Consider the following 24,238-nt stretch of genomic DNA (forward strand, 5'->3'; position numbering starts at 1 on the left):
GAACAAAAAACAACACTTTTTTCCATAGCTCGACTAATTAGGAGAATATCTTAGGACTGTCACTAATGCACTTTTTGCCAATGAATAAACAACTTGTAAGTAACGTTTGTTTTCATAAATCACCATCAATAATTGAAATTTCCATTCCATATTCCAAAAGTAAACAAATCCATCAAACAACATTTGATTTTCTTCTCCACTGTCATTAAAAATGTATTCAAGTTTTTGTTCTTCCAATCCAATATTTGCTTGCCGCTTTGCCATTCATTTATAATTTCCCCCCCCCGTCCGCTGCTGTGGTAAGAACTGTAATCTTGTTTGCTCAGTGCGATTTGTCGCTTCCTTCAGCAAACACACTTGCCCACGTGTTCGCTTTGTTTGTTTGGAGGCAGTATAGGACACCGTTCTAATAATGTAAAGCAAACATTTAGAGAACTGTCAGTCGAGGCCTTGTGTTTAAGCCTTCAGTGGGTTTTTGGATTTGGGCTCGCTGTGAGAGGACAATTTACACTGCTATTTCCAAAGCTCTGTTGTTGTCAGGAGATGTAGTTGCTATGGAGACAAGGATAATTTTGGTGGCCTGGCAGCTGTTCCTGATAGTGTGCAGTAGCCACTGTGAAGGACATGTGACCACAGCAATACTCCGGGCTGCTAGTGACCCACATTTCCATCAGGGATGGGAACAAATTTAACAATTCAATGGATCGCTGTGCATCACAATATCATAACCGGATCTCTATTAGCTTTTGTCCAGTGCGACGCCTCATAGATGCTTTGAATTGAACTCTGGGAAAGTATATGATTGCACACACATGGAAAAATGATTGAAATCACTGTAATATTATTTCCCTATTTGAGTGTTTCAATTTGAATCCCTCTTTTCTGCCCTTATTTCTCTTGTCAGCTTGACAAACAGCCTCACTCCTTCTCTCTCACACACACACGCACGCACACACACTTTTTGACACAATCTGACACATTCACCCACTCATCCACCCATGAAATATCGCTTGACATGTCACTCAAGGTCGCTCGATGATTTCAGTAGTACACAAATCATGTACACGAGTTAAATAACTTGATGTAAATAAGATTCCATAGTTTAATTTTATACAAATTAAAATAACCGTTTTCTATGCAAATAGAATAGAATCAAATATATGTTAAAATGTAATTTAATCCTGTGATGTCAAAGCTGAATTTTCAGTGTCATTACTCCAGGCTTCAGTGTCACATGATCCTTCAGAAATCATTCTAAAATGCTGATTTGATGCTCAAGTTGCTTATCAATGTTGAAAACAGTTGCGCAGCTTCATATTTTTGTGGAAACCATTATACGTTTTTAAGGATACTTTGAGGAATAGAAAGTAGAACAGAATTTATTCTAAATAAAAATCTTATAATTATATGTTTGTAGTATATGTAGCATTATAAATGTCACTTTTGATACGTTTAATGTGTCCTTGCTGTATAAAAAGTATTAACTGCGTTCAACAAAAATCCTACTTTTGAATGGTATGCTCATATATCATCTTGCAAAAGCTGTGAGGTGGTCCCATTACCAGTAGCACAAGAATTATGAAGATATCAGATGCGGTCTGAAGAAACCCTCAGGGTTTTGATCACGAGAGAGTCAACCCTGCCCTAGGCTGTGACCCCAGCCCTCAGGGTCAAAGAAACATGGCTACTGAATGATGAATAGTCCACTGAGACACAGACACACACATGCTTACATGCATGCGCTGACCTTGAGGAGCAGATTCTTGACCAGTACGGCCTGGCCAGACTCTGCAGGGCAGCCGTAATACGAGTGATCCGTCTAAAGGACAGGCGCAGCGTGTGTGACTCGGAGACTGACGACAAGAGGTAATAGAGATTATAATCATGAAGCAATTACTCCGAGAACAGGAGCCTCGATGCTCAGATGAGCTGCTGCGTGGAGGTGTGACTGCGAGGTATGGAACTGTGCCTGCGTAAAATTAACTCAGGATGAGCAGATGACAACGTCGAGGTAACGCTGGGGCCTGTGCACAATTACCTGCCCATGTGAGCTTCTGATAGAGTAAGTGTTGCAAAACACCACGGGCAATTCCACATTTCATAAAAAATTTAAATAAAAATACAAATGCATTATGAAAATGAAAAGAGTATGCAATTGTTTTTCAACAACAGCTTGCGTCAGTGCAAACCCTCTTTTGGCATTAAAAAACTACTGTCAGGATTTACTAAAGACACGCAGTGAAAAACTATTGCTGAAAAGGTGTGGATAGGGTTATTTTTGCTTCTGACCTTATTGCATTGTAGGAGTTTCCCTTTCAGACTCAAAATTCACGGGAGGAGAGTATTTAAATGAATCATGCAAGGTGATTAACTCAGGTTTGCGCTAGTCAATTTACTAGTATTTGCGCTATTATTTACCTCCACGAAAAAAAGCATGTCTTAAACCAGACTGTAATTTGCGCTGCTCTGGCTAGATTGCGTTGGTCATAATGGAAATGATCTGTGACTGCGTCTGTATTCTTTAATGTGCGTGGCATCAGTAGATCATGCGCAGAATTGTGACTGTATCAACTGTTTGATACAGTTTTAATGTGTCTACATTATTTCCACATGCTAATATCTGCCAGATCTGCCAGCATTTTCCAAATATTAAGCCCCTGAAATTCATGTACAAATAAGAGTACAAAACTGTCAAATGTAATCCGCATTAAATGTGGAAGGAAATTCTGTGAGTTTCTTACCCTGAGTCTGCGTCCATATACTGTGACCTGTCCTCGCGCCTGTTCTTTGCGTTGTCTCCATTCCACTAGGTTGAGTCCGTTGTCGATGGGCAGAGTGACATTTCTCTTGCTTATGGTTGGGTTGACTGTCCCTGACAGCAGGTGAGGCTCCGTGTGAAGAGACACTTCCATGCCGTTGGCCAATACCAGACGCAAGGAGCCATCCAGACCAATGTAGTAACTGTTTTTGACTTGATCTACGATTTAAAGGCAAAAAATAGTCTCATGTATATTGCAAAATACATCTTGAGAATTGCTATTCGAAATTCTGTTAAAGGATAATCACTTGTAAATTAAAGATCTGTCATCATTTACTCATCCTGGCAGAGTAAAGCATCAGTAAATGCTAAAAGAATTCACCACAAAATTAAAATTTGTCATAATTTACTCATCCTCCTGTTGTTCCAAACCTGTATGAGTTTCTTTCTTCTGTTGAACACAACATAATATATTGTAAAGAATATGGGTAACTAGACAATTGACGGTAGCCATTTACTTCTATTGTATTTTTTTATTCTACTCTGGAAGTCAATGGCTACCGTCAACTGTTAGATTACCAACATTCTTCAAAATAACTTCTTTTGTGTTCAGCAGAAGAAAGAAACTCATACAGGTTTGGAACAAATTAAGGGTGAGTAAGTGATGACAAGATTTTTATTTTTGTCTGTACCATCCCTTTAACTATAACTGATATCCACCTTTTTGTTGGTTACATGCTGTATTTCCCTCAAAATGGCGGCCAAATTTATGGCTAGACTCTTGTTTGTTGAACAAGACCAGAAAATCAGTGAAACAAAGGGATGATTCAAAGTCTAGTTAGGCGATGAGCTGTCCTCGGAAGACCGAAAGAGCGGCAGAAAGCTATCATAGCTGAGGCCGCCTTCCAGTGGCAACTGAGATGCAGCTAAATCTGAAACTGTCCGTCTCCATCCCCGGGTGGTCTCGCTAAGCGCTTTGGAGGGACATGGTAGATGGAAGACAGTGAAAGAAAAGGAGGTGTAAACCTGAGAGAAATAAAGAGGGAAGGCAGAGACTGGGAGGGAACGAGAGAGAGAGAGAGAGAGAGACGGCTAACAAGAACGACGTACCCAATGAGAAAATGTCAGTGAACGCTTTGATGAAACTCTCATTACTAGTCAAAGGGAATAATTACTCAGCAATAGAGGAGCAGACAGCAGCCATATAAACAGCTAGCATGTGAAGCTAACATGTTGCTAGGGGGTACAGTAATCTCCCTCTCTGTTAAAACTTAATTGAATAATATTTAGAAAGAAATTATACTATTCCAATTAACTGCGACAAAAGCCTGATTGTCTGATGAGTTTGTGACAGACAACAGCAAGTCTTTTTAAGACAAGACAGTACGTACATCTAACTTTGTTAGGAGTGACACATTTCCAAACATGTTTGTTGTCTATGTTAGAGTAGAAAAAATACACATACAAGTAATTGCACAATAGTAACTATTTCTAGTAAACGCAACTTTAATTGTCACAATGTGACTTTATATCTCGTAGTTGTGTAGTCTCGTAGTTCTATCTCACAATGTGTCTTTCTCTCATAAACGCAACTTTTTGTTGCAAAGATTTTTTTTATCTCTTAACCATGAAGGTGTAGCAGTTGTAACTTCATATCTTACAATGTAACGATTTCTCTTAAACGCAACATAACGGATGTTGTTGTTTGCAACTTCATATCTTGCAATGTGACGTTAAAATCTTAGATTTTTTACTCTGAAGTGGAAGTACAAATCGGTACAAATTACTTCCATACAAATCGGAAATAATAGCATCATGGCATAATAAATTCAGAGACTTTAGCTCAAATCATGCTAAAAACCCTGATTGTCTGTTTTTAATTGAAAGGCAAGACTTCCATTCTTAAAGCCTGCATATTGAGAGATTTCTACCAATTATTTTTCCAAAAGCATTCTGTCTCGTCCTCTTCATATTGTCTGTGAAGAGCGAGTTTGTGTGAACCAGATCATATTATTGTCAAATACATGAGCAGCTCTGGCATGTTCATCTTTTGATGACTTATTCAGGTAATAATATTGGTGTGCTGAAAAAAGCCCTGACCGTACGACCTGGAAATCGAACACACACTCACACAACCTTGGAAAGTCAATAAACAGCACAAGGTCACCACCTACGAGAAATGCATATCCAGATTGCGTGTGTGAAACTCTGTGTTGGAGCTAGAGCCAAACTGGTTTCCGTTTACAAAGCAGACAATAGTGAATTAATTAGCAGCAAAGCGTTTGGCAGGGCGCCCTCTTTCTCTCTCTCCACCAGATGTCCTGGACAAGGTCACCATGCATAGGTGACCATTAGTTTAGTCTAGGATAACAACACCAGCAGAACTTTACGCCCTCTATTTTCTTCTCTCAGGCGCAGTCTTCAGTAAACCAATCGAAACCCAGGGGAGTAGGACGGCCCTTCAAATCAAACGCTCACAGGAGCGCAGAAAAATCTTTACAGTTTCTCAGGAAATAGAGCAGGGCACGGGGAGTTCAAAGCTATTTATTGGGAATCGATGGAGCGCTTGGTTAGGTGAAAAACTGGATATCAAAATGCCAAAGAATGCAAGGTAAATACAAGCTAGGACGACGGCCCCTGACCCCAACCACACCCCTCTGTCTCGAGGGCCAAAGTGATTAAGATTTGGTTTCCGGAGACGGACAGGAAAAGCAGACGCTTGGTGAAAAAGGGAGGCTGGAACAAACAAAAGTGGTGGACAGGAAATCAATCAGGACTTCTGTCTTCATGAGTGGGCGGTCTTGCGATTTTAGAGAAAATACAAACACTCATGCCTTCATTGATTTTTACGAAGAGGCTTGTTTGCTTCCCACAAACATATCAATTTTGCCTCATAGTCATTATACCTCACGTACAGCTACTAAGTTTCTAGTGTAAAAGTGAACAAGGGAAATATTTGGAGACCTGTTCGTTTGTTTCCTTTATTTACTCACCCGCATGTCGTTCCAAAACATAAAAAACATATTGAAATACACACTTCAAAATGTTGGGATCAGTAAGATAAGGTTTTAGAACTCACCAAGGCTGCATTTATTTGATACAGTAAAAACAGAAATAATGTAAATTATCATTACAATTTATTTAACAGGTTATTGAGTTCAATTCAGACTCAATGATTCAGTCACAGCGTTAGCAAAGTCACTGTGTGCCTTCAGAAGAATTGAGATAAGCACAAGTCATAACTACTTTCATCATGATTAATCTCATATTTGAAGCTTAAGGCGAGACACTACAGGTGAATAGGGTAATATTTTTAACTAGCAGATATCACCATGAAACTTTCCCAGTTGATTATCTACATTAAGATGAGAACAAAATGTATTACAAGTTTTCTGTAATTTAATGTTTAAATATGCAAATTAGGCATTATCTAATAAAAAATGCGCTAATTGGCCTATATTTAAAAAAATGAAATCTCAGAATTGGATAAAGCCAGGTTCAAAATTATTTTTTCATTGTGTTCACATATTAGATGGGAAAAAATTACAGAGGGATTTATGGATATCTACTTTTTTTATCCTGTAAATCAGAATATACTGTCAATAGCCTTAAAAAATGTATTCTCGCCATGTTTTTTTGGAATAAAATGTTATATAAATCAGGCTAGGAATAATATATTTACAAATCCCTCTGTAATTGTCTTCATAATATAACTAGGTACAAGACTGGAACGTTTGGTGTGTATAGGTGCTACTGAAGAGGAGATTTCGGACTTGGAGTATGAGAGAAAAGTAATTTTGAGAAAAAGGCATTTAAAGATTTTTAATGTAAAAAATCATACTTTTTTAGTGGAAACAACTATTTACTGACACAATATTTTATCAAATCATTAGCAACAACAGCATTGTACAGAAGAGAGAGAGCTTCACAGACGTGTGCGTGATTAAAAGGAAGCAGAGAGAGATCGAGGAGCAGCGCGTTGATTTAGAACGCCAACTTTTGTTGAATTTCAGAGAAATCTACAGACGCAAATAGACAAAGTGTAGTAAAATAAAGACCTAAATGTGTATTTTGGACTTTTTTTCACCACAAGTCTGAAAGAAGACATGTTATTGAAGACAAATAGCCCAAAATCTCAAAATTGACCAGTGAAAAAAAAAAACGATGTTTTTGCCTGCCGTGTCTCGCCTTAACAAGTATGGCCACATCATACGGTGTTGGGACGACATGAAGGTGAGTAAATGATGACAGAATTTAATTTTTTGGGTGAACTGTCCCTTTCAATGCACTGCATTCATTGTGTCTAGGTTAGGACTTTACCCAATTCCCAAGTATTGTCCCCAGGGATGTGTTGAATAAGGGTTTTGCAGATATTCTTACCTTGCATGAGTGTGTAGAAGGTTCCAGAGGCCGAGAGGTTGGTGGTGACTGTGATGTCCTCTTTGTTGGAGCCCTCGGTTTGCACCCGCACAGTGCTGTCTGAATCAGTCCGGTAACTACTCACCCTGCCTGTGGGGTAGGTCATGTTTGTCAGACGCCCATAGTTGTCATACCTATGAAGATAGAGAGAACAGGGAAGGAGTGTGAAAAAAAGACGCCTCGACGGGTCTTTAATGAGACCAACTGTGGCTTTCAATCGAATGCAGGACTGGGTTTCTAATGAGAGACTGTCAAAGTGAGTTGTACAAGCAAGAGAAAGGAAAAATGTAATTGTAGAAAAACTTATGCTTTTTTTTTTTTTTACTGTACTAAAGCATAAAAGTACCATATGTATGCAGATTTTTACGAAACATACTAAGTTCACATACTCGTTTCTCAAAAAAACTAAAACAATTCTACGGCCAGTTATTCTAATTCTAATGTGCGTTCCGTGTCGGAATGTCTATTTTTGTTTTGGTCTGTGTCATCCCGCCCACTGCCAGTTCACCCAATAGTATTTCGACACCCCGGGTTGCCAGTTGGTGGGAAACCCAGTGTATTGTAGCCATGGAAGTCAGCGAACGAACTGGGTCAGAGATTCAACCCGACCTAAAAAGCCTCGGCAACCATCTAAAAATCTCTGTGACCAAAGGCATATTAAAACGCGGATAAATCAACACTTTAACTTACAGTGTAAGTGCTCGTTCCCTTTATATTCCCATAAATTACCGGTAAGAGATCATGTGTGAACAAGACAACGGCGCAGTGTTTAAATATCACTTCCGATGACTGTCATCACAAAATTTACCGGTATCATGGAGCTGTCGCTCCAAAATGGCTTTGAATGGTCTCTTACCGGTAAAAAGCCAGAACGCCGTTGCTTGTGTGAACAGCATATTAGTGTATTTACCGGTAAAGTAATTCTGGCAATTTTACGGTAACTTACAGGGATTGCTGTGTGAAAGGGGCTATTGTCAATTCCGCTTTTTCCTGTTGCATGCCCTAAATCTGGCAATCCACATGAGGAGGAGAGGACGGGGAATCAACTCTCTGTAATATTTTGTATTTAGACTGTAGTACCCATTTCAACCACTAGCTGTCAATATTTCAAACTGCACCTTTAGGGGCAGTTCACCCAAAAATTACACTTCAGTCATCATTAACTCACCCTCATGTCGTTCCAAACCCATATGACTTTCTTTCTTCTGTAAAACACAAGGAGATATTTTGAGAAATAAATGTTTGGCTCCAAACTCATTCTTCAAAATATCTTGTTTTGTCTTCCGCAGTATAAAGTCAGTCATATGAGTTTGGAAAGATATGATGATGAGAAAATGACAGATATTTGATTTGGGTGTGAACAATCCCTTAGGAACACGACTACTTTGTAGCTGTTTGCGACGGTTGGTTTGAAGCCAGAGTCAAATTCCTTGGGCAATCTGAAATGGCTTGGTTCTAAAAATAAAATGCAATATGAATTGAATTTGACAGAGAGAGAGAACTGAGGGTAGAGCAGCAGTACCGCAAAAATATATTTCGTCCAAACACAAGTGACAGCAGCAAGTAGTCTGCGAAAAAAACAAAAACCCCACTAAGATCTTCAAAGCTAATATCTGATTTGTTGGAGAGAGATACTTTATTCCCCCCCCCCCCACCCCCCACCCCCCACCCCCCACCCCCCACCCACGACTCTTCACACAATATCACTGGGATTCGAAACCAAGATTTCCTGTTTACCACACAGATGTTATGGCCATCTAAACCGTGGTACCAAACATCACAGGCCATATAAAGAATGAAATGAGTCTCCTCCGTTTTCATTTGTAGTGGTAATAAAGAGGTGGAAGACAAAATCATATCATATTTCGCTGCTACCTTTCTCAAGAAGAATAGAAACAAGGTTGGGTGGTGGCAAAAAAAACAGAGGAGTGAAAGAGTGTTTGTTCTGTTCTTTGGCAAGCAAACTAAATTATTCTGTTTTCGTCTCCAACTTTGTTCCTTTCCTTCCTATATTTTTTATTTGCCAGGCTCCACGTGAGCGCTTCTTCAGCCGGCTGAGTGTGCAGTAAGTGCAGACTGATTCATCTTGGTGACCAAACATCTCCTTTTAGAGTAGCAGTCTATTGTAGTCATGGAGAACTGCCCGCCTCAAAGCACCCTGGGATTGGAGTTGGTCAAGATGTACCACTGAGTCACGGCCGCTGTTCACATTGTGTGACGCAAAAACACGGGAAGAAAGCACTCGTAAACAATCATGTGAATTGTCTATATCCGTCCCTTGGTAGTAGTTTTTCTTCTTCTTTTTCTTTTCAAACACTGTCAAGGTACTAGTGGCAAAGCATACACTACCGTCTTTGGAAAAAGTCTCTTATGTTCACTAAGGCTATGTTCACACTTAGCGTCCTTTTTCAAACTGCCAGCGTCTGTTCTACATTAGAACCCTATGGAGTAAACCGTTTTTTCAAAAAAGTCCTGAGCGCTTTTTTAAACGCCACCGCCGGCGTCTTTTTCTGCAGCTCAGAGCGTCTTTTAAAGTTGAAAAAAGTTTAACTTTTCTGAAAAGAACGCCCTACGTCAAGCGCCTTTTTGACAGCTGACCAATGACAAGCGAGTAGCGAGACCTGTCGTTTCCATAACAACAAGAAAAATGGACACGGTGCCGGTAGAAAAACTAATCGTCCTTGTTTCGGAGCACAAGGAGCTGTTTGATATGAGTACACAACTCTATCATAACATACATCACAAAGAGGCTGTGTGGGCACACTACTGTTGCAGCTGTTGTTATAGCAACAAAAGACGCGCTCGGCTGCTATTTGTAACCGAACGCGCAGCGTTTTTTTTTTTTTTTTTGCTAAAAAAACGCCGTTGTTAACTTTTTTTTGTCAAAAAAGACGCTAAGTGTGAACGTAGCCTAAGGCTGCATTTACTTGATTAAATACAAAAAAAATGTGACGCAAATCAGAATTTTTTAGCATCATTACTCCAGTTTTCAGTGTCACATGATCCTTCAGAAATCATTCCAATAAATTATGATGTGGAATGTGCACTGTGGATCGATGCTTTAAAAATTATGAATTAATTATTACTGTACGACTGCTACTACTACCACTATTTTTGAATGTATATACAGTAGCACTGTTTCCAAAGTTCAAGGACACTTTACAATTAATTAGGTTAAAGAAACTTGCCAATTTAAATTTTTTTACTAATATAATAATAATAATATAATTCATTTTGTGGAAAGCTCAACAATAACTGATACATTTGTTTTAGGGAACTATTTTATTACGTGTATTTAGTCAATATTAATGCTTATACATGATTTATGTTGTTAATTTTGCATGAGGCACAGATATTATCATACATAAACTTTTTAAGTGACCACGGTAAAAGAAAGTAGGATGCCTTATGATGAACTCTTACATTTATCAACTTTTGATCTAAAAAATGTATTAGTAAATGTTAAAATGAACACAAACTAATAATAATAAATGCTGTAGAAGTATTGTTCACTGTTAGTTCATGGTAACAAATGAAGTTTTATTTTCTTACTTTTTCATACTCATTTGTGGAATAAAATGTTGCTTAATTTTTACAATTAAATGCCCTGACTTTTATTTACAGGTGAATTTCAACCGGAAAATACCATAATTTTTAAAGCTTGAAAGCCTCAATATCTGTTTATTAGAATTGATGGAAAAGAGGGACCAGTGCATTCTTCAACATTTCTCATTTTGTGTTTCATATAAGAAAGCAAATAATACAGGTTTTTGAGGGTTAATAAATCATGACATAACTTTTTTTTTAGGTGAACTACTAAAATACTTTAAGGTAGTAGCTTTGAAATCATTTCAAATGTTATTTTATTAAGTTTTAAGAATGCAGGCGTTCCACAATCAAAAACAAATCAATTTTTTTGGAACTTGTTTCCCTTAGCAGTGCTATGGATATAATATGAAAAAATTATTTGAATTGTGTAAAGTGTAATCTAACAAAAATTTAATATTATGTGGAATTTTAAATAGTTCTGAATTTGATTTCTTTAAATTAATAAATCGGAAAAAAAATCTTTAAACTCTCATTACATTGATTTGAATAGAATAATCCCTTAGCATATTGATATAAAAATGCAAAGAGAATTTATTCCAGTCTTTGTTATTAACAACGTGAAGTGCATTAAACACATGTCAGGCCTTCTCAAACTGGGGTTTGTGAAGGAACTGCAGAGGGTTTGTATATTGATAAAAAAAATAAAAAAAAATCTAAATAAAACACTTACTAAAATATTTTACTTATGCTGTGTGGCCTCTCAATTTTAGTCTCAATTTCTCAAAAAATAGCTGCCTAACTAATGGCCGTTCTTGTGTGTGCAGTTCCACAAAATTGGAAGACTTTCCGAACATATATATTTGCAATAGGCTTTTTTTTTTAGGAAAAATGTAAAATGAAAAAATAATGTGAATTAAATGGACATGGAAGCAAATGTGTTTGTTCTGCTTTTGCTACTCGCTGTACAGTGTCTGCACGATCCCTGGCCGATGTAGCGTCCGCAGGCGAACACGCTTCACTGGGACTTAATGAATTCAGGTGGCAGGGATGATAAACCGCATGTGCCGCTCCTCGCAGCGAGCAGATAAACTGTTTAGGTTGCTCTATTCCAGTGCAGAACAACGCTGACTTTGACCCTCAGATGGCAGACTGACCTTCAAAGTAATTATGCTAAATATAACGTCATATTTCAAAAACAAAAACTCAACAACCAAGCTTTCTTTATCACCAAAGACGACCTCGTGTTGCCTGAGGGATTGGACGGATCTAATTGCTTGGGAAGGAAAAAAACAACAACAACAGAGCGACTATTCTTGATGTTAATTATTGTTTTTTCTTTCTCTCTAATTGCAATTATTGAGTAAATGTACTTTGCCTGCCATTTGTCCACTTGGCAAAGGGAGATTAAACAAATGATATGACAGCATGGGACCTAAACAAAGGACAACAACTTGAACTTTCTTGAAAAAAGGACTGCTTAAGGCGATGCCACTTATTGTCGGTTATCTATCAAATATGCAGCATTTGTACATTAAAATAAACAGTACAAGCAATCAATGTGTGTGAAGTAGTTTTAAATGAGTTTTGCCTACAGTCAAGGTCATATGAAAGTAAATATGATAATAAGATAAGTATTACTGTAAACAGACTGATGGTCAAGTCAAAATCATTTATGTAGTAATAAGGATTCAATTTATTTAATCTGGAATCAGTTACAGGAGCGCAGTGCCTATAGGCATATCTAACATTTTAACTAGTAATTGAAATAAAATAGTAAACTTGATGAATAGCTGTCATCTTTACATTAGCAAGTGTGAATTACTGGGTGGGTCTGTGCCTACGCCTGACAAAGTTATATTTGATGCAAAAACAGGACTTATTGAAATCATGGGTACAAAAAACAAATGGAGCTGAACATACGTGCCACTGGTCGACACTGATCAATTTACATTTAGATATATTTAATACGAATATTTTGATTTTATTTGAAATATTGAAGGTTAGACGGGAACACCACTGTCTGAAATACTCCTGAAACCAATTACCTTACAGCAAATGACTGAAGTCCAATAAACCACTGAGACCTTGTGAACTCCTGACTGTATCTACCGTAACATGATCCACACAGCCAACCAGGAGTAAATTTAGCTTCCTGTAACCGAGTGAACCGGCACTGTGAACTACGCAGAGAGGAATGTGAACATTTGTGGGCTGCCAAAGACTAATCATCTTTTAGATTGAATAAGTATTAAAAGCTTGTGCCATTGTGGGCATTGAGAAGGATGGCACTTTTTAAAATGTAGTAATTACTCTTAAACATTTCATATAAATAAATAAAAAAATAATAAAAAAATAATAAAAAAACATAAATATATTGTATTGTATATATAATAATCCATAACAATATATTAATGTTAAATACAGAAAATGTATTACATATAATATAATATTAAGATGAAATAAGATTATCCATATGTATGATGTAAATGTAGATATTTTATTTGTGTATTTTATGTAATTAGTAGTATATTAGTATATGCATATGTATATATATATATATATATATATATATATGTATACATATGCATATGTGTATATATATTTACAGGTGAAACTCGAAAAATTCGAATATCGTGCAAACATTTATTTTAGTAATTCAACTTAAAAGATGAAACTAATATATTTTATAGACTCATTATATGCAAAATGAGATATTTCAAGCCTTTATTTGTTATAATTTTGATGATTATGGCTTACAGTTTATGAAAACCCCAAATTCAAAATTAGAATATTGTGAAAAATATATTAGTTCCATCTTTTAAGTTGAATTACTGAAATACTTTTGCACGATTTTCAAATTTATCGAGTTTCACCTGTATATCAGTGAATTTCCAGAATACTCACTCATAGAAGGTAGTCCATCCATCTTCATTGCTTTTGGTGGCCAGCAGACCTGAGCTTCCGTGATAAGTCATCATGGCTATCTCTTGACCCTGGGCGGCAACACTCTTCAGCGCATTATTAGTTCCAATAGTGAACCAGAACGTCTGGCCATCAGGACCCATCATCCAGAGCGGCAATCCCGTTGTGTCTCTCCGAATGGTCACTTTGTTCTTATTCTTGTCCGTGAGGCTGCTCAGGTCACCTTCGCCAGAGTAGGTCAAGTTGTACAAGTAGTCTCCAGTGGTCAGGCTCTGAGTGTAGATGTGACTGCCGTTCACGTCAAACAGGTAGAGTTCGTCGTCAATCGGAGAAGAAACCTCATACATGTTGAGCGGGTTGAGAAATGCTTTATTCCTCCTGACATATCGGATACGTATGTTACCCAGGTCAGCGATGAAGAGCTCTCCATCGGGCGAAACCGCCAACGAAGAGGGTCCGTTTAGCTTGGCATCTTTGGCGTAGCCGTCGTCACCCGAATAGCAGTCGCAGTTAGCGTCGTTCTTGCAGTCGCAGCCACTAGGGGCACCGGCGACCAGAGAGATCTCCCCATTCGTTGAGACCTGGCGGACACGGTTGATCTTTTTCTCGTCCGACTCGGCGATGTAAAGCAAGCCGTTATGGGAGACAGCGAGAGCATTGGCGGATTCCAAGGTGGCGTGGATGGCGACTTTGCTGACTAGAAAGTGATCCAGTCCAGGAACCTGGCAGTGCATCGGCCTCCCTGCCACAATCCTCACTTGATGGTTCTCGGAGATCTGCAGGACCACGTTGTTGTCCAGCACATAAAGGGAATTGTCCATCGGGCTGACGGCCAGGTCAGTGGGCCATTCTAGACGCACCTATGAAAAAAAAAAAAAAAAACGTTTTAATTTAGCTGAAAGTTTTTCATTTAATGAAATGAAAGCGTATTTAATAATTTATTAATTAAGCAAGATTATTAAATTGCCTAATCAACACTCAAATAAAAGCTTTTAATTGCACATTAGAAAGATTTATATAAACTTTTTAATGATATATTAATTTGTAGTTGAAATAAAATTGATGGAAATACTAAAAGTATCAAAAAATACATGAAATACTAAAGACTAGTTAAAGTTGAATTTAGTGCTGTCAAATCGATTAATCATGATTAATCGAATCTAACATAAAGATTTGTAGGCTACATATATTTAGCTGTTGAATCGATTAATCAATTCTACAATAAAAGTTTGTTTTATATAATATATGTATATATACACATACACACACACTATAGATTTACAAACATTTATGTTAGATGGGATTAATCGATTCGACAGCATTAAATGGCTTTCTGAGGTAAACATTGTGTGACATTGTTCACAAGCTGTTTTATTGACGTCTTTCCACGGTTGAAACAAAGATGGAGCGATTACATGTGACATGATACATTTCAGAAAGTTGTACTGTATCTTTCAAAATACCTTCTGATGTTCATCCATATTTATTTGTGCTGTAACTAGTGGTAAAAAGGAAGAGATGATCTGTCGCAACCAAATCCCATTGGCCAATTAGCCACCAAATCGCCAAAAACTTAAAAAAGTTAAGAATTGCCATGAGATTGTGTTGTTTGATCACATGCCGCTGAAGGCACTGATGGTAGGCCTTTCAATATTGAAATGAATATATTGTCAATCCAGCCCTAGTGTCCACATAGCTATCATTTTTTTCTATCATGTTAGCTATGTTAAACGCCAATCAAACGTCACTGTTTAATTTCGGTCCTGTCACTGTTTTGGCCATCTAAAACGGTTTAGTCTGAAACCGAAAAATGTTTTTCAACCAAATATTTTCAGTTGCTGAAATCTCAGTGCATCACTAATCTAAATAATGCGACATACAGAATATATTTTATATTTGCTACATCTGAAAATACATTTATCAAGGCAAGAATTGATAACCGAATGCCAGACATCAATAATGGAAAAAGCAAAAAAAAGAAAAAGGTTTGAATAGGTCAGAATTGCGTCAGAACACAAACAGTTCCTGAATTAAGGCTTGTTCATCAGATAAACATGAAAGTAAAAAAAAGGAAACTGAATTGCTGATAAGAAAGAGAAGAAGTGGAGAGAAAGTGAGTCAACTGATCAGATTAAACCGTAGCGGTGAGGAGGAGTGGACGCGTGGACTCCCAAAAACAGCATACTTGCCCCGTATCTGTCAGCCCTCCACATGGATGTCTTTTTCTAGCTTTGGGTTATTAATTTCATAATGGAAAGCGACTGCAGCAGGGGAACAGGACCTTTGAAACAAAACGTAGCACACTTATCAAAAAGGCCCGCTGCCTCCTGCCTGGCTACCTAAATTATGACTTATTGTTCTGAAAATAATGCAGCAGGCTTTTAACACAAATATGACTGAATCTGGTAAATTTGCACAGACCCTCTCTTCACTAGGGGACCGTAATCGCTCTCTTAGGGGCCGAATATGAAGAGTCTTATTTCAATAGTTCTTGGCATGCTAACAAGGCTGGCTGATTAAAAGATGCTTTTAATGCACTTGGAAAATAGACAAAAAGCTACCAAGCTGAGCTTAATATTAAAAGTATTATTTAAAAGTAGCAAACTAATCTGGAGCCATCGACTTGGACATGTCGGTTTTTATGGCGCAGTGAGAAAAGCTACGTAAATAGCATGACTAATGTAGTCCATCCAAAGTTTCCTGACTTTCTCTTAATAGATTCCTAAATGTGACTGTTTGTAATTGAAGAGACACAAAAATGTTATGCTGACATTTCCAGCAAACAGATGTGGTATTTAGATGAAAAAGGAAATGGCTGCAAACCTCATTTTACAGACTCAGACATTCACTTGATAATAAAAAAAAAGTATTATTCAGCTTTAATACTCTTTAATACTTCTCAGAAATTCTCTTTCATCCATTAATTCAACATACCGGTACCTAGAAAGCATGAGTCATTCAGAGCTGAATAATGGACTATTGGTTATGAGTTATGGGTAATATTTCTGCATGAAACAGATGGTTACAGTAATGCACAGTATATTTCTTACAATTTCTTAAAAGAGGCATTTGTGAAACAGCATGTATTATGTAACAATCAGTACAGTATTTGCATTTCAAACAAGAGTGCTACATTTGTCACATGACATAATAATGCATAAATCTTCTTGGAAATAAAAACTATTCTTTTGTATTTTTAATGTAAGTCTGTGTAAATGTCTCAACTTCTTGTGGTATGATCAAATAAGTCAGACACACACACACACACACACGCACGCACGCACGCACGCACGCACGCACGCACGCACGCACGCACGCACGCACGCACGCACGCACGCACACACACACACACACACACAAAAACCTAGATACCTATGAACAGTATGCATACTGTTGTTTTGTATATTTAATGCAAATCTGTGAATAAATGTCTGGTAGTATATATAAACATATATGTATAAACTTCTGGTGGTATGAACAAATAACTAGTCAGAAAAAAAGGTGTAAAAAAACAATCCCTTTTTTTGTGAAAAGCAACGACAAAAATCTGAAGGTTACAACAGAAAATGCATTCCAATAACCAATAACAAACCGAGAGCTAAAGAAATGCATCGGACACAGCATTAAATAAAAACCGGGGAACCATAAACGGATAACTGTTAAAAAACCAGGGACACACCATATACTCTAGTTGGTCTCACACGCGCATGGATTTCAGTGTCCAAAAAGATTCGGGACTGTCCGATAAGTCCTCAACAACATAAAACATAGCACTCAATACAGCACTCTGCCCTCATTCCTGGAAATGATGCCCGCAGCCTGAGCTGATCTATATCAAACTGCCTCACAGATGCTGGTCTGCAGTAATCTATTGGCCACAGCCACTGCCATGGCTTAAGTAGCACCAAGGATTGATTTTAAGATACGATTAAGTCCCAGTAAGACCTGAAGAAAGAAGACTCTCACTGCCTAACTGAGTCACCGTGTTCTGTTCGATATCGGTCAGTGATATCTCCCCCGAGCTGAAACCTACAACACACACACGCGACATGATATCAAGATCTCTTATCAAGGCAGAAGGATTCATATAATAAGACTAATCATGGTGGAGGTTCATTTATTTAAAGTCAGAGTGAACTGGAAGTTGCAACCGACGTTCCTTCAGTATCGTGACGTATTTTCAGAGTGAAATATTGGATGAGGAAAATAGAGGGTGTGGCTTGTTTTTCCCCACTGGGAATTGATTGGATGTTGAACAGTGTGTGTTCTATTAAGCTCAAAAATCACAGCAGACTGACAGTCGGAGGACATGTTCTCCCCGAGCCTTCAAACGGACGTCCATTAGAGAAGGACGGCCATTCCAGAGGGAAAGTACATGTTCAGATTTTGGCCATGTTCACACAGCAATAGAATACGGTTGTTAGTCCGGTCTATGTGAGTCCTTCATACGGCTACAAATGTTCACACACAGTTCAGTTATTTATGGGAGTGACCAGCAAATTTTCAGGACTCTGCATTCTCGGAAAAAACGCACTGTGTGAACAGAACCGGACAACTATAGTTGTCTGTCACGTCTTACAGTGTGAGAGAGTGGCTCTGCACGGCACAAACGTGTGTCTATCGTGTTTTTTTTTTTTTGGTAACTTACAGCGACAGAGATATGAGCTGTGTGTCATCTGAAAGTTTTAGATCCAGTCACTGTTCTTCACCGAAGCTGCTCCCACTGTCGTTCTAGGCGCTCAGATATAAAAACTGCTGTCGGTTAATAAAGATTTGATAGATTAACTTGTGGTTTCGATTGGACTCTTGTCATATCAAAAGTGATCTTTAATATTACTTCGGTCACTGTCGCTATGATTACTGATAAGAGAATATGGGCTTTACTCCCGTTGCACGTTCATACAGACAATATTAAAGATGCTACTGTACCTCATTGGCTCTTGCGGAAGCTCAAACGTGTTGCGTAACATGAGAACGAACCTCATTGGCTCTTGCGGAAGCTCAAACGTGTTGCGTAACATGATAACGAACCTCATTGGCTCTTGCTGAAGCTCAAACGTGCTGCGTAACACAAGAATGAACCTCATTGGTTCTTTAGAAGCTCAAACGTGTTGCGTAACATGAGAACGAACCTCATTGGCTCTTGCTGAAGCTCAAACGTGCTGCGTAACATGAGAATGAACCTCATTGGCTCTTGCGGAAGCTCAAACGTGTTGCGTAACACGAGAATGAACCTCATTGGTGCTTTCACTTCAAGCGAACATGCTTGAGCTTCTGTTTATGATAACTGATGTGTGAGTTATTGGAATAAAAGCCTAAATTACAACGGTTTGGAATGACATGAGGGTGAGTAGATGATGACAGCATTTTTTGGTGAACTATCCCATAAAGTGCCATTTTTTTGTGTACAAATCAAATAATAATTTTTAAAAGGGAAGACTCAAGAGTCCAATCCAAGGGTTTTCAAACTGTCTAATGCCAAGGATGTGTGTGTGTGTGTATATATATATATGTATTTATAATATATATATATATATATAAAAAATATATATATATATATATATATATATATATATATATATATATATATATATATATATATATATATATATATATATATATATATATATAGTATATTTATAAAACACAACAATCATTTACATAATGAAAAGATGAAAACACCCCAGAACAACAGATGTCTTGATGTTCTTGTGCTATCAGGGTAATTCTTTGTTTATTAAATTAATTTTCTCCTCAACAGTAGTTGTTAAATATTTCCGAATATATCTTGTATGTGTGTGTGTGTGTGGGGTGGGGGGGCTTGACACCCCTGTGAGTGACAGACAGGATGTATCATCTCTATTTCTCTGTCTACTCCTCACACTTTCACACACTAACAAAGAGAGAGAATAAACGGTTCACACTCTCGTAAATCCAACACTAGAACATCTGCCGTTAAATCCTTCAACATACGCTGAAGCAGGCGTAATGAGAACATGCAGCTTTGACCTTGTCCGAAAGCATGTAAGCCAGCTTGCATCTTAAACAGCCTGTTCAAAAAGCAGTCCTTACGGTGACTTTGCTTATCAATTTTGATTCATGTCATAAAAGGGAATATAATCGCTCACTTAGTTTGAAGACATGCTGTTTTGGACCGGCCGTTGCTGTAGATAACAGGGTTGTGCACAAACTCAAATGAACTAAAGTAGCAAACAAGATGTAGAATTGACCTTTCGCTAAGCTCCGCCCACCTTGAACACCACAATGACCCGAATCAATATGCAAATAAATTAAAGTTACGATAACATTCTCAAGCTCTCAACTACTCAAGATTCTCTTGTGAAAGAAATGAATGGTTTTATTTAGCGAGGATGCATTCAATTATTCAAAACTAACCGATAAAACATTTATAATGTTACAAAATATTTCTATTTTAAATAAATGCAATATTAAGCAGCACAACTGTTTTCAACATTGATAGTAATAAGAAATAATAAAAGTAAAAAGAAATGTTTCTTGAGCTGCAAATCAGCATATTAGAATGATTCCTGAAGGATCATGTGACATTGAAGATTCAGCTTTGCGTAACAGGAATAAATTACAATTTAAAATCTGCTATTTCAATAATTCACAATATTACGGGTTTACTGTATTTTTGATTAAATAAATGTAGCCTGGGTGAGCATACACTTTCAAAACTATTAAAAATCTTACCCAAACACACCTTCTATCCTCTCTGGGTATCTTGTGTCACTGATGTTAGACTTATTTTGGATATTATATTGTAATATTATGTTTAAAGCTACCCAAACAACACAGATACTCTATAGACTTACTGTACATTCAATAATATGGCAGATAGTAACAGTTGCTAAGGTAGGATTGTTTCGGAATGTGTAAAGGCATTTATAATAATTTTTCATTTTAAGGACGAGGTTTTTTAAGGTTAAAATTTAGTAGGGACGCTAGGGACGTGTCCCTACCAATATCCAGTGACACTCCAGTGATATCCCTAGCAATAATTTCGATCAAAACTTAAAATATATTTATATATTGATGTCCCCGTCCCCACCAATTTCAAAATGAAACCTACGCCACTGGCCTGGACTATTCATTTCAGATTTTTGTATTCATTTCAAGTATTTTTGTCTTGTCTTTATTAAGTTTCTTTTTCTTACCCCACCGGTATTTCTTTTTCTTGTTTTAACTAGTTCAATTCTGACAGATTTTTCAGAAAACAAGATTTAATATCTTAGTAAATATTAAGGTTAATATTTAAATCTAAGGTCTAGTATTTCCTTTTTTCACTCAGAAATTACTACTAAATTAAAAAAAAATAACTACAAGAAACCGCAAGTAACACATTGAATTAAACATGACATTTTTAAGTAGAACGACTGAAAAAAATAAATAAATACTTTTATTTAAATGTATCTTGACTTAAGAATGTTTGATATTTGTAGTGGAAGGCAAAACAAAACCACAAGAGTAAGAAAATCATTTTGGGCAGTGTGGGATTGCGATTTTGCCAAAGCCCAGTGATTTTCCCCCAGACCATCACTAAACTAAAACGACATTTCCATTCCTCCAAGACTATCACCATATTTCTACGATCAGCGGAGCCTGAGGAGAATATTTATTCTCGAAGCTCAAGTAATAGTTGTGAAGAAATATTCTTGCCAAGTTTCAAATTCATAGTGCTTGTGCAGGGTGCCTTGGCTGCCCGAAAGGCAAACAGATTTGGAATATAATGCGAGGTGTGCTCTGAATGCAAGATCTGAATAGTAAGTGGGAAGGAATGAAGCCGTCACAGATTTGGAGCCTCCAATGGGGTCTTATTGGAAGCGGAGATATCAGGACCTAAAGAGCATCACGTGTTAATGAACTCGGCACCCGGCACCAGAAATATGATGTTTTCTGTTGGATCTAGGTGGGAATTGGCAGGCGGCGTATGAGAGGGAGTCAGATGAGCCCTCAAAAGTGTGGCAGCAGAAGGCTTAAGTAATGCGGCGGTGTGTTTGATGCAGTGAGCGTGTGCTGCACATGAATTTTTAATGGATGCTTTTTACTGTCTGAGTGTCTTTGGCAGAAGCTGGTGTGATTTGTCATCATTGAGGCCGGGACTGCAGTGGTCCTTCTGTGAGTGTGTGTGTGTGTGTGTTTTCTCTGAGGTGCAGATGGAGGTCGTCTCTCCGGTGCTCCACATCCTCTCAGTAAAATAAAGCCTCTCAGTCAGGCGGCAAAGGTATTATTGAGCAAAACACGTAAGCTGGACTGATACATGCAAGCAAAACTAGAAGGTTGAATACAGTGCTGGACTACAGCAAGTTTTTTTCCCACTTCATACAATTTATGATCTTCAAACTGTGGTCTTCAAAAGCGAGACCTGTCTAGATGCATCTCAAATTTCATTGGTTGTAGGGTGAATCCAACAAAAACAAGAAATTGCCTGCTTCAAAGAGAAATTACATTTTGAATAAAGAAAATTAAGCCTATTTTTTCCCCCATTATTTCCTAAACATCACATAATGTTTATTACAAATAAAATGTGCACTACCATTCAAAATAAATCAGCATAACATAATGATTTCTGAAGGATCATGTGACACTGAAGGCTGGAGTAATTCAACTTTTTTTTTCGTTTTTGAAAAAAAGTTGCCAGCCACCGCCAGCGTTTTTGATCATTTTCACAAAAGTTTCATGGCCCCTAGAATATTTTGTTGTACGAATTTCCGAACATGCAATACATCAAAAGAAAGCACAGAGCCTCTGCTTTTAAACAAGAACAGAGAAAGAACAGAGCCTCTTTTTATCCTAGCTTGATGCATTCCTTTTTTAACAACACTAGAATGTGGGTAAGTTTCATAAAAAAGCAACATTTTGAGCAAAAAGCTGAGAAAAATCGTGTTTTTGTCAAAGACTACGTCTGGATCAGATTCAGAACGGTGATCAAATCATAAATGGAGTAGATCGAGTCAACACCCTCAAAGCTTCACAGTCCTACATCTCGTCCTGGGTCGACATTTCATTCAGTAACATTAGGCAGTTTTGATTTATATGCGGTTTAATGTTGGTGATTTTTGTTTTACATATGCATCTGTTGCTTACATGTGCTATCGCTTATTTCTGCTTCTTCTTCTCCTGTGTTTTAATCAGGAGATTCAGTAGTCTTTCAGACGATGTGTAATAGCGCCCCCTACCGTATAACAGTGACAACACGGACAATTCTGTCAATGGCGGGAAAAGAGTTAAGATCGGATTGTAATAATATTTCACAATATTTCTGTGTTTACTGTATTTTCTTAATCAAATAAACGCACCCTTGATGAATACAGACAACTTTGACTCACTGATGATTTCTATTTGCTTAAATATCTATCATTATCTGTCTACATCTTCCTGGGTGCCGACATTTTCCAGTGATGTCCACTGGCTGACACTGATTTGAAAATTACTACGTGAGTTGAGTTTTAAAGCTGGATTGCACTTTTCAAATAAGAAAGATAGAATACAGACTTTCCGAGTTCAATGTAATGATTGAGCGCAGAGATATCTAGTCATTATATACAGTCTGTGAACATTTTTCCAGTTTGCCCATGAATGCTACATTCAAAACATAAAATTGGGTAAACAAATGCATGATAGACAGGTTTACTTTAGAATTAAGGCAAAGGCTTATTTCGGTCAAACTGAACAGATAAAAGGGAAGATATTTCATTTGTCATTGTAACCGCAGGCAGTGATGATTGTCTTGACACTGGGAGAACGTTGCAGGCAAAATAAAGTTAAGGAAAACTAAAGCGACCAAGGTCTGGACCTCTAGGGCTGTGTCACAATCCTAACTGATGTTTTAGAGATGGCAGTCAAGGCAGTGTCCTTGCCTGAGGTGACAGTTAACATTTGGATTGGTTAACAGCGCCTAGGGTGACCCCTCTGTGAGCGTGTCTTTGGGATGGAGGGTTGTAGGTCAGCTTGAAAGTGGATGTTGCAAGCCAGCATCTGGGTTACTGGGACCCACAGCAACACAAAGCCCCCTGACCTGCCCTAAAAAGCTGTCAGCTGCAACCCTTCACCCTCGGTAAGATTGACATGGCGACTACGCCAAGCATGGTGGCGGAACGCTGGCCTTTCGTAAATCCTGCCACGCACTGGGCTTTATAAAGGGGCGGATGGGTGAAAACGCTGCAGAGAAGACAAACCCACCTGTGAGATGTCCATCACAGAGTCACAGCTCAGGGGTCGTGCCGAGGTCAAGTCGTTGAAGCCCAGCAGGGTGGATATGATACCGTTCTGATCGATGCGGCGGATCATGGTGCCGTCTACAAAGAAGATCACGCCATACTTATCCACTGTAATGCCTGGAGACAAGAGACAGAAAAAGGGAATGGATCTCTGCTGGGAGGACAATCGCTGCAAATTATCTATGTTGAAATAACATAGATAATAGTAGAATAGAAAATAACTCATATAAATAATTGGGATAATAACATCCTGTCAATTCATATTTCACCCCAAAATATCTATCTATCTATCTATCTATCTATCTATCTATCTATCTATCTATCTATCTATCTATCTATCTATCTATCT

At 37.8% G+C, this 24,238-nt stretch overlaps 1 protein-coding gene across 1 annotated transcript in view; it reads right to left on the reverse strand.

Moving 5' to 3' along the window:
- tenm4 (teneurin transmembrane protein 4) overlaps positions 1-24,238 on the reverse strand; it is a 240,272-nt gene that overhangs the window by 19,014 nt on the left and 197,020 nt on the right. Inside the window, exons 24-27 of the mRNA XM_079608835.1 lie at positions 23,852-24,006; positions 13,631-14,508; positions 7,139-7,311; positions 2,742-2,977 (exon numbers count right to left, since the gene is read on the reverse strand). Coding sequence (XP_079464961.1) covers positions 2,742-2,977; positions 7,139-7,311; positions 13,631-14,508; positions 23,852-24,006 — 1,442 coding nt within the window. The remainder of the gene's footprint in view (positions 1-2,741; positions 2,978-7,138; positions 7,312-13,630; positions 14,509-23,851; positions 24,007-24,238) is intronic.

Source organism: Phoxinus phoxinus, assembly GCF_949152265.1.
Source record: "Phoxinus phoxinus genome assembly, chromosome: 4".
Classification (NCBI taxonomy): domain Eukaryota; kingdom Metazoa; phylum Chordata; class Actinopteri; order Cypriniformes; family Leuciscidae; genus Phoxinus; species Phoxinus phoxinus.